Source organism: Acanthochromis polyacanthus, chromosome 21, assembly GCF_021347895.1.
Source record: "Acanthochromis polyacanthus isolate Apoly-LR-REF ecotype Palm Island chromosome 21, KAUST_Apoly_ChrSc, whole genome shotgun sequence".
In the NCBI taxonomy this organism is placed as follows: Eukaryota; Metazoa; Chordata; class Actinopteri; family Pomacentridae; genus Acanthochromis; species Acanthochromis polyacanthus.
This window is the reverse complement of record NC_067133.1, coordinates 28,815,481-28,826,559: the sequence shown is the minus strand read 5'-3', so window position 1 is coordinate 28,826,559 and position 11,079 is coordinate 28,815,481. Positions and strand designations below refer to the sequence as shown.

The 11,079-nt window shown below is 39.9% G+C and overlaps 1 protein-coding gene across 1 annotated transcript in view; it reads right to left on the bottom strand.

The window, feature by feature from the left end:
* Nucleotides 1-4,438: 4,438 nt before the first annotated feature.
* The window catches only part of LOC110965617 (Na(+)/H(+) exchange regulatory cofactor NHE-RF2), a 47,314-nt gene continuing 40,673 nt past the window's right edge, over nucleotides 4,439-11,079 (bottom strand). The window contains exons 4-6 of the mRNA XM_022214731.2: nucleotides 10,788-10,941; nucleotides 9,324-9,442; nucleotides 4,439-9,211 (exon numbers count right to left, since the gene is read on the bottom strand). Of these exons, the coding sequence (XP_022070423.2) occupies nucleotides 9,050-9,211; nucleotides 9,324-9,442; nucleotides 10,788-10,941 (435 nt within the window). The 3' untranslated portion in view covers nucleotides 4,439-9,049. The remainder of the gene's footprint in view (nucleotides 9,212-9,323; nucleotides 9,443-10,787; nucleotides 10,942-11,079) is intronic.

Sequence of the window (11,079 nt, the reverse complement as noted above, 5' to 3'; positions counted from 1 at the left end):
CCATGACAACAAGTGAACACTACATCAGCTGCCTGCTGATGATCACATGATTGTGATCCTACTACAAATCCACCGCTGAGGACTTAAAGGGACTTATCCGTTGGAAATCATACAAGGAACAATTGATTAAATTGTGGGGATGTTTCTGAGTCCCATCAATTTCCGCCACCCGCTACATATTTAGGTCATGTGATTCGGTATCCGTACATAACGTACACATATATAACACACGCCTCTACTCAGCGCAAACTCATTTTGTTTGTGGGTACATCTATATTAAATGGACACATTCTATGTTGCTGTGATTTCTGATCATCAGTAACTAATAAACAAATTCTGTATTACTTAAAAAACTGCTGCATTTCTGACAATGCCATATGGGGGAATGAACAGCCTTGGAGGAGTACTGCACTCTCTGATTGCTTCCCAGTTAATTTTTTAAAGTATTATGTTGATTAAAAAAAACATTCCCACAATTTCAAGAGATATCAATGAAAAAATAAAACCAAAAAAAGAAGATTTAAATTTTATTTGAACTGTTTTATTCAAGATTGAGTTTGGTCATCAGGGGGGTGGGACAAGAGAAAAATTACGTTTTAGGGGAAACTCCAGACTTATTTGGTATTTAAAAATATTTTCAAACATAATTTTCTTGCATTTTTTTTTTAGATTTGGTCTCAGGACAAGTACATTTACACAGCAACTACATGTTTTAGTATTTTGTTCATGGATTATTTGAATTTTGATGGGTGGGATGTAAAATGTCCTCCAGTTCTGGAAATGTCCCGTATGTTGTCTTCAGACAGTTTAAAGTTAAAAGCTGTGCTCGACCAGGTGGCCTTCCCAAATGTGTAGGCGTCAGACAATAAACGGGTGGTTTAGTGAGTTAAGCCAAGGTGTGCACAAGCTGGGTGTGTCGGTGTGTATATTTCCGCTACCCCCACCCATGTGAAGGGTGCTCTGGGGAGAGGGTTTGCGCCCACACTCATGCCCTCTGGCTCTCTGGTTTCCCTCCATTTTGCACTCTGCAACCCTTTAATCCTGCATCTTCTCTTTTTATGGTTCAGCTAATTTCTAGATTTCAGAGAATTATCCGACCCCGTTCCCCTCTCTCTCTCTCTCTCTCTTCTTTTTTTTGGTTATTTTTTCTGCCTTCTCGCCCTGTGCATGTAGCTGTCCTTATTTGGCTTCTCTTTGAGTTAGTATGAATGTGACTGTGTGTGTGTTTCCTCCTGACTGTGACTCACTGCTTGTCTGACTCACGAGCGCTAACAAAAACACAAGGTTGCCATGGGGACGCCTCCCCTCCGCCTCCTTCCATCTTACTCTCCCATGTCAGTTTCTGCTTTCCCTCTCTCTTCTTGCAGCCCTGGCACTGGTTAACGGGTGCCACTCTTGGGTGGGATAGCAGACATAATCGACATAAAAACAGAATAAAAGTAAAAAACAAAACAAAACACAGGTGAAAAACAAATACAGGGAGAGAGGCTGCAGGAGACAGAAAACCTAGGGTGCAAGACAAGCAATCATCTGTCATCAGCAGTAAGTAGAAATGCCTGCATTGACGGAGACGGGCTAAACAGAAGAAAGTGCCCACCTGTGGCTCTATTCTCTGCTCCTGTTCTCCTGCTTTTACTGCTCTGAAATTGCAGACTGCTTTGAACTGCGCCTGTCCTTTGAAGTGCTGGCGTCACCGCTCGGCCTTGTCGTAACCTCCAGGGAGCCTGATAATGTGCCCACGTGTGGCGTTTCGACAAAGATCAGGTAGGCCACTGGATCCACCTACGGCCCCACGCGGCCCAGGTTTGGCCTACTTCCTGGATGCTAAAATGCTGGTGCTGTGCCCCCTAGTGGACAGACGGCTGGTTGTTTACGGTGTTTCTTCGTCACAGTTGTGCATAAATGTCACAATGTTTGTACTGATTCTGATTGAGCCACTGATATAAACACTACTGTTCAAAAGTTTAGGGTCACTTGAAATGTCCTTATTTTTGAAAAAAAAGCATTTTTTTTCTAATGAAGATGACATTAAATGAATGATAAATCCAGTGTAGACATAGTTAATGTGGTAAATGACTATTCTAGCTGGAAATGGCTGATTTTTAATGGAATATCTCCATAGGGGTACAGAGGAACATTTCCAGCAACCATCACTCCTGTGTTCTAATGCGACATTGTGTTAGCTAATGGTGCTGAAAGGCTCATTGATAATTAGAAACTCTTGTGCAGTTATGTTAGCACATGGATAAAAGTGTGAGTTTACATGGAAAACATGAAATTGTCTGGGTGACCCAAACTTTTGAACAGTAGTGTACAGGAATTAAAGTTGCTCTATATTGGTTAAAATTGCCCTGTTTTATTTAAAGTGGCTCAAAAATGAATGCTCTGCATTAGTTAACAATTCTCTTAATGTTAAAGTTCCTCTAAAGGAGTTAAAGTTGCTCTATATTAGCTAAAGTTGATATTATCAGTAAATGTTGCTCTGCATTAAAGTTGTTTTATATTAGCTGTAGTTGCTCCATATGAAAGTTGCTCTTAAAGAGTTAGAGCTGCCCAAAAATAAGTTCAAATTCCTCTATATCAGTTAAAGTTGCTCTAAACTTAGATACATTTGTTATGAAAATATGTTGTTTCTTGTCCCATTAATGAGCTCATATCATTCCAGGTGTGTTATTTATTTTTTAGAAACTATTCAGCTAAACTACTTTGAAAATGCTGCTGACAGACCGATGCACCTGCATGAAAAAACATCCAAAAATGTCACACGTGATGAGAGAAAGCTCATTTTTCAGGCCTTTTTGCTGATAAAAAAAAGTGGCAGCAAAAGCATCCGAATACGTCTTTCGCCACAAACACAGGCCACATGTTGTACACCTGCATGCAGACAATGGAGACGCACATGAAGGTTCCAGACAAAGCCACAATCAAACGTGCACACAATCCCGCTTTTGACCTCGCGTTGACCTCCGTGTGTCCCGAAAGCTCGCAGCAGCTGGCCGGTGGAGAATTCTGAGAACAGGCTGAATCTGAAACTGTACGCCGACATAATCCTCAGCGAGAGAGAAAGAGACATGAGGGTATGAACGGGAAAAGAGAGGAAACACTGGAGCAAATGAGACATGCTGCAAGGGTAAGAAATGAAAGAGGAAAGGTGAGAGGGTGAGAAAGTTTCAATCTACACTGTTCAAAAGTTTGAGGTCACCCAGACAATTCCATGTTGTCCATGAAAAGTCACACTTTTATCCATGTGCTAACATAACTGTACAAGGGTTTTCTAACCATCAATGAGCCTTTCAACAGCATTAGCTAACACAATGTAGCATTAGAACACAGGAGTGATGGTTGCTGGAAATGTTCCTCTGTACACCTATGGAGATATTCCATTAAAAACCAGCCGTTTACAGCTACAATAGTCATGTACCACATTAACAAGGTCTAGGCTGGATTTATCATTTATTAAATGTTATTTTCATTAAGAGAAACTACTTTTCTTTAAAAAAGAAAGACATTTCTAAGTGAGCCCAAACTTTGAACAGTAGTGTAGATGAATTAAAGTTGCTCTATATTACCTAAAGTTGATATTATTAAAGTTGCTCTAAAGGAGTAAGAGTTCCTTGACAATAATTAAAGTTGCTTTGTATTAACCCCTTGATGCCTGAATTTATTTACAATTAAATAAAAAAAAACACTTTTGCATGTTTTGATTTCCATCCATTCTCTACACACTGCTTTATCCTCACTGGGGTCATGGGGGGTGCTGGAGTCTATCCAAGCTGACTCAGGTGAAGGCAGGGGACACCCTGGACAGGTCACCAGTCTGTCACAGGGCTACAAATACAGACACACAATCACAATCACATTCACACCTACAGACAATTTAGAGCAATCAATTAACCTCAGCATATTTTTGGACTGTGGGAGGAAGCCGGAGTACCCGGAGAAAACCCACGCATGTACAGGGAGAACATGCAAACTCCATGCAGAAAGATCCCAGGCCCAGGCCGGGATTTGAACCGGGGATCTTCTTGCTGCAAGGAGTACGTGCTAACCACTATGCCTTTTGATTTCCAGCTGATGCTAAAATAAGTAGAGATTGTTAATTTGTGCATTACACAAAGAACAGATATAAAAGATACATAATAATTAGGTCCCACTCCAACCGGTCCGCCGAGAAACCAGTGCTTGCAAAAGGTTCCAAGGTATGTACGTATTGAACACGCACAAACTGGCATTCTGTAAATGGATATACTACCTCTGCTGCAGTCAGCTGTGCGACAGTAGGTGTCAAAGTGTTAATTAAAGTTGCTCTACATTAGGCAAATTTGCTCCATATTAAAGTTTCTCTACGTTAGCTATAGTTGCTCTAAATGAGTTAAAGTTGTTCTAAAAAAGTTAAAGTTCCTATCAAGTTGAGACAAACACGATGACCAAAATGTGATATATTCAAAAACGCCATTGTCACACTTTATTGAAAAATGCAACCTGTATGCTTTTACTGTATTTACATGAGCCACAGTAGCAGACAGAGGTGTGCTGTGATTGTCAGAACATACAGAGCGACGGTGTTCAGAGACTGAGGGCGTGAACGAGTACAAAAACAACAAAAAAACAAGTTCTCCAATCCTCTTCCTGTAATGCATCATATGAACGCTGCTGGGTTGGTGGCGTATATACTTTCTCTGAACACACATTGCAGCAGACGTGTGTGAGCATGAGTACGACAGCTGTCCCTGCATGTGGAATAATCCTCCGTAAGTTCCATGGCTCCCACAGTCTCTTTCACCAGATCCTCCAGAGCATCTCTGACCTCAGCCAGCTCCTCCGACACTCCCTCTCCGCCCTGCAGCCCGCCAAACTGCAGAAAAAACTCCCAGCATGCTCTCTGCTCACAGAACCCTGCAGGGCATTTAGCTTCAGATACACTCTGGCACTTCTTAATTAAAAATAACAGACGTTACTGTAAATATTCTGCTGTGTGGAGGCGGGATATGAAAGGTGTGTTCATGTCTGTTATTTAAATAGAAAGCTACCAAGAGAAAGCAGCTAACGTAGCTCAGCACAAAGACTGGAAACAGGAGGAACCATCCAGGTGTTAAAATGTCTGAGAAAGGTGGAAAGAAGCAGGACGAACACTAATATCAGTGTGGGAATGCTGTTTTATAGGTAAAAGTCATCAAAATATCCTCAGAAGTACCAAAGTTAAAATACTTTTTATGTAGAATGACATAATTTGGAAAAGTTGGATTCTAATTTATCTGCTGGATCAATACATTTTTATCTTAATCTATAATATGACATCATTTTTTGTTTATGTTTTGTGTTGCTAAACCAAATCTGTAAATGTAGAGGAGCACCAAGTACAATATTTGCAGAAAATAGAAATACTCGAGTAAAGTAGTCAAGTAATGGATCATTCCAGAACTGGAGGACATTTTACGTCCCATCCATCAAATTCCAAATAATCCATGTACAAAATACTAAAACATGCAGTTGTTGTGTAAATGTTCTTGTCCTGAGACCAAATTAAAAAAAAAAACTAGGAGAAAAGAATGTTTGAAGCTATTTTTAAAATACCAAATAAGTCTGTAGTTTCCACTAAAATGACATTGTTCTCTTGTCCCACCTCCCTGATGAATCTCTAATAAAACAGTTTAAATTAAATTTAAATCTCGTTTATCTGGCTTTATTTTTATTTTTTTAAATATATTTTTCATTGGCCTTTTTCCTTTTATGTGATAGTTGCAGTGAAAGATAGACAGGAAACAGGGAGAAGACAGCAAAGGGTCGCGAGTGGGAATCGAACCCGGGGCACTGCGTCAGGGACCAGTTTTTGTCTTGTTTTTGTCACTTTGTGTGGTTTTGTTTTGTCTTATTTTTGTTGTTTTGAGTCTTGTTTTTGTCATTCTACATCTTGTTTTTGTTGTTTTGCGTCCTCTTTGTGTCGTTTTGCATCTTGTTTGTGTTGTTCTACATCTTATTTGTATTGTTTTGCATCTTGTTTTTGTCTTTTTATGTCTCATTTTTGTTGTTCTGTTCCTTGTTTTTGTCATTCTGTTTTGTTTTTGTCATTTTGTTTTTTGTTTTAGTTGTTTTGTGTCTTGTTTTTGTTGTTTCCATCATCGAACAGTTTTCCTAAAGAATGTGTAGAGCAAAGCTATATCCTCTCTTCTATTTTCCATCTTTTCATCCATTGTCAGTCTTGATTGAATGTCTCTCTCTACCTCATATTATCAGGATCAGACTCATTCTTTGGACTGTTTTCCATCAGTCAGTTTGTCCTCTTGGTCAGCAGTAACAGCTAGCTAAATATCTAGCTTCTACTGCTGAGAAAAAGATCACATTAGCATGGATTAGCAACCCTGTTACTGTGATTAGAGTAGGGTTAGCAAACAGCACAGAAAACATGGAATAAAAATGCTACCATTGATGTGTGAGCTGAGACAATCCAGCCTTTGATAGTTTATTACCTATTATTGATGAATATGGAGCAGAAAACTGTCAAAGATAAGATTTGTTTTGAATCCCAAATGTCCTTCAGTTCTGGAATGACTCACATAACTTTAAATTGTACTTGAATGCAGAACTTGTGTCACTTTCCATCAATGCAAATGTCTTGTTTCTTGTCTCCAAAGCTTTTTAAAATGGAAAATTATCGTTGGTAGTTGAATTTTGTTCCCTTTTTTACACAGTGAGGCTAGCTGTTTCCCTCTGTTTACTATCTTCGTGCTAAGCTATGCTAACCTGTTGCTACCGGTAGCTTCATGTTTGCCGTACAGACATGAGAATCTCATCCATCTTCACGTCTGTCTCAACCCTGAAAGCAGATGACTGCAGTTCCCAAATATTCCTCCCTCCAGGACACTTTTATCTGCCAAGAAAGCTCATTTTAACCTTTTGTATTTTATTCCAAAACTGCAAACTTGATTGACTAAAATGTTCTGAGTCGATCCCTTCCAGTTATTCATAAATGATTGATGAAGGTTTAACTGCAGTGTCTATATTCTTGCTACAATAATGTGAGAGATAATTACACAGAAACTTGGCTGACATTTTCCTTCTCAACATGCTCTCTGTCTTCACTTTAACAACTTCCACTCACGTCACAGTAAAGTCTGCCTCTCTTATACTCTTCTCTTAACAGCCACCTCATGCCACCGGGAATAATTCCTCTAATTATCCAGAGCAGGGGTGTCAAACATGCGGCCCGCGGGTCAAAACCGGCCCTCCAGAGGATCCAACCTCGCCCGACTTTGTAAAGTGTAAAATTTAAGACAATAACTGCAGGTTGTAAATTTGTAAAACTATAAATTTAAAACAATTTCTAGACCATGACAAGTTGTTTTGATTATAAAATAAAATAATACATTGCTCACTGTTCTTTTGTCATTCTGTGTTCATTTTTTAAATATTTTGTCTTGTTTTTTTTGTCTGACTTTTGTCGTTTGTCTCATGTTTTGTCGTTTTGTGTTTCCTTTTTGTCTTGCTTGTGTTTTTTGTCTATTTTTGTCATTTTGTTTCTCATTTTTGTAATTTTTATATCATTTTTTTTCATTTATCCATTTCTTGTTGCTTTCTAATTTTTTGTCAATTTTTTTTCCTCTTTTTTGTTTTGTTCTATCATTTTTCAAATTTTTGTCATTTTGTGTCTCATTTTTGTAATATTTTGTCTTGTTTTGTTGTTTTGTTGTCTTTTACAGTCTGACTTGTTGTTTTGATCATAAAATAAAACCCTCGATCCTTCAGTTCCACATTCTTGTGACTAAATGTTGTGTGTCTTTTGTAGATAAACTGTGATCTGGAAGTTGTAATGTGTAAATGATAAACTGAGGCATAATGCTGTAGAAACTGAATTTATTTTTCTGAAGAAACTTAAGGTTGTTTGTAATGTTTTACAAAATGACAATTCCTTAAATGCGAACATTTTCAGAATGTACTTTTTTGCACTAAAACAAAGGAAAGATTAGGAGTTGTGCTTATTTCTAGGTTATTATGCTGTGATTTTACTGGTCCAGATTACTTAAAGTCACACTGGACTGAATGTGAAACCTGAACTAAGATGAGTTTGACACCCCTGCTCTAGAGTTTCTTTTACCAGCCTCACCTGACTTAATCTTTGTTTCTGGGAAATTATGAGCTGATGAATGAAGTCTGGATGACGTTTAGTGCCAGAAGAGGTTTCTGTTCGTAGCGTAAGCTCGCCCTCTGCTGCACACATCGAGCCTCGTCCCTCATGCCATTTTCCCAAACTTCCTTCCTTCTTGTACTTCTGTTTAATAGTAATGTCAGTGGTGCCTCCCTGTTGCTGTGCATGTGTGCACCGGAGCACTTAGTGAGAAGAGGTTAGTGGTGATACACTTAAATAACAAGCATTCTTTCTGAATAATGATCTGATGCAGCTCAGTTAATGTAAAGGTACAAATACATGTAGGATGGACGACCGTCCTCTTCTGTCAGCGGCTGTTAGTAAACTCTTTCACAGTGATCTTCCTGGTCCAAAACTCCCACAATACTGTATCCACAATCAATATGGTCACAGTGTTCATAAAAATCTTTAAGATGCAGTCCAAGATGAAGGGATGCTGTTTATTTGTAGTTTTTTTTAAAAACGATTTTTAAATATAAAAATAGTTGTGGAAATGAGTCTCTATGAGCGGGAGAATGGGATGATTAAAGGATTAAAGTGACGGGGATCGAGGCAAATTTGTGAATGCGTGTCTGCAGGGCTCCCAGCAGTTCATGTACGTTTTTAAGATGCTCTTCCTTCTGAACAGTGTGATTTTAGCATTTTAAGCACAGTTTTTTTTAGTCGTTCAGCACTTTGTGTTGTACTCTGAAGGAAGAGGAGCTGTTAAAGCCTTTTTTTTGTCACGTTTGAGTCCAGCAGCAAATTATCTTCTGTCGTGTGGGTGATTTTTATGCTTTCTTCCAAGAAAAAAAACTGCATTGTCTGACTGACTCTGAAGAGGGACGTTCTCCATAGCACGAAGTGGTCCACGCTCAGGGCTCCGTCCTTTGGTCTTTGAAGTGTCTCAGAAAACAGATGAACATCTCAGAAATTGCTGAAAAGCTCGTATTTCTTCATCCAGTCCATCTGCGGCGCCTTCTTCTTTTCTTTGGCGTGAACCTTCATCTTTTCTTCTGCCGCCGTGGCGCTCAGAGTCAAACCCATCTCAGCGAACGGGTCCAGCCGGCCGCCCTCGTCGTCGGCCAGCTACATGGGAGATATTGTTAGAAAACAGAAAAGGACAGACACATGAGTGGAGGGCTTTCATGTGGAAGACCAAAGACCAGGAATAGCAACAGGCTTGAATGCCGACACCCACCTGCGTGCTGTTGCCCTGGCTGCTGAGGTCGGAGCGCGTCGACCGGATGGACTGTGTGGTGGAGCTGCCGTTGATCTGAGGGCTGGGCGAGCCGTTGGATATGGAGGGACCATCGTAGTCTGTGACAGCAGACACAGAACCCACAAGAGTCCTCATTTAACACATTAACAATGTCAAGACTGGATTTATGACTCATGTAATGCTATGCTCATTGAAAAAAAGCTTTACTTTCAAAAATAAGGACATTCTAATTACCTTATTTTTGAAAGAAAAATGTGGACATTGTTGGACTTGAATTAGTATAAAGTTTCTCTGTAATAGCTAAAGTTGATATTATTTGTTAAAGTTGCTCTAAATTAGTTTAGGCTGCTAAAAATGGGTTAAAGTTGACCTACACTACCGCTCAAAAGTTTGGGGTCACCCAGACAATTTCATGTACCGTCTTTACGCACTTATTACTCAAACAGTCGTTAAAATCTTACGAGGGACGTTGTAAGTCACCATCAGATATACTCCTCTGACTTTACAGGCACGTAAAATCACATTTTGGGTTTAGTTCAAAAATCAGTGCACAGGAAGCGATATGAAGAAATTTAAAGAGACCCATTCAGTTCAGTTGTGATCAAAAAACTCCTGGCAATACTTCTGCTGCATCTAAAGCAACAGGTACGAGCAGCAACTCTCATGAGTCGGGACTGCGTGTTTCGATGCATGACCAACATCATTTTTGTGAGAACTTGCAGATGTGCATTTGCGATTGTGGAAATGGCTGCGTGATGAGAAGAGTTGGTTCTACAGCAGCTGTATCTGCAGTGGAAGAGCCAGAAACATCCGAGTTTAAAGAAGGGGCATCAGATCAGGACTGCATCAAGAGCAGGCATATATTTTCTTCAGCATTCACAGGATACTGCATCGTGAATTTGTCCCTCGACACTGAGTTTTACTCTTGCATTTAGACACGTTTCAATGAGAAAATTTAGCCCAGACGACCTGAACTGCGGTGCAGTGGATGCTGTTCACAGCAAAATGAATCATCACCATAATCATGGCTGTCCATCTAGGGTTCTTTTTTGCTCCCTGTGACATTTTCCACTCCCCAGAATTGAAATTCAGTTTGAAAGTTCACAGGTTTGATGGTGTTTAGACAAGGACAGTGAATCATGAGGTCTATAAGGTAAAATGCTTTGAATAGGTGCAGATTAAACTTTTTGATTGCACCTCAGAGTTGTTCCTTCAAGTGCATTCGCTGTGACGTCACTATCTCCTGAATAACTCGACACGATTGATAGTAACAGTGGAGTGGTACTGTTTCACAAATCTTTCTAGAAAAGCTTGGAGCTCTGCTTTTGTCTGACAGCTGATCTTTTGCAACAAACACTAGCCATGGCTCCATAATGAGACACACTTCCAACCCTTTGTGATTTCAAATTCAAACTCAGCCTGAGAACAGAGCAGCTTTCCCACCTTTGAGATGGTTGACAGTCGGGATCGTTCCCCTCCTCTTGAAGTGTTCGTCTGTTTCTGGATCCACCACCAGCAGCCAGGTCTCATCTCCACCTTTCTTTATGAAGGCCACCACCTCTGCATGTCGCATGCCTTCGATGTTCACACCATTTACCTGCAGAACACACACAAACAAAAGCACAGTTGATTGTTTTGCGAGTTGGTGCACTACCATGAAAATCGCCTTGGAGGTTTCAGCATAGAATTCAGCCAACAACTGCTGCCTTACAAGCCGGATTTTTACCATTTGAAC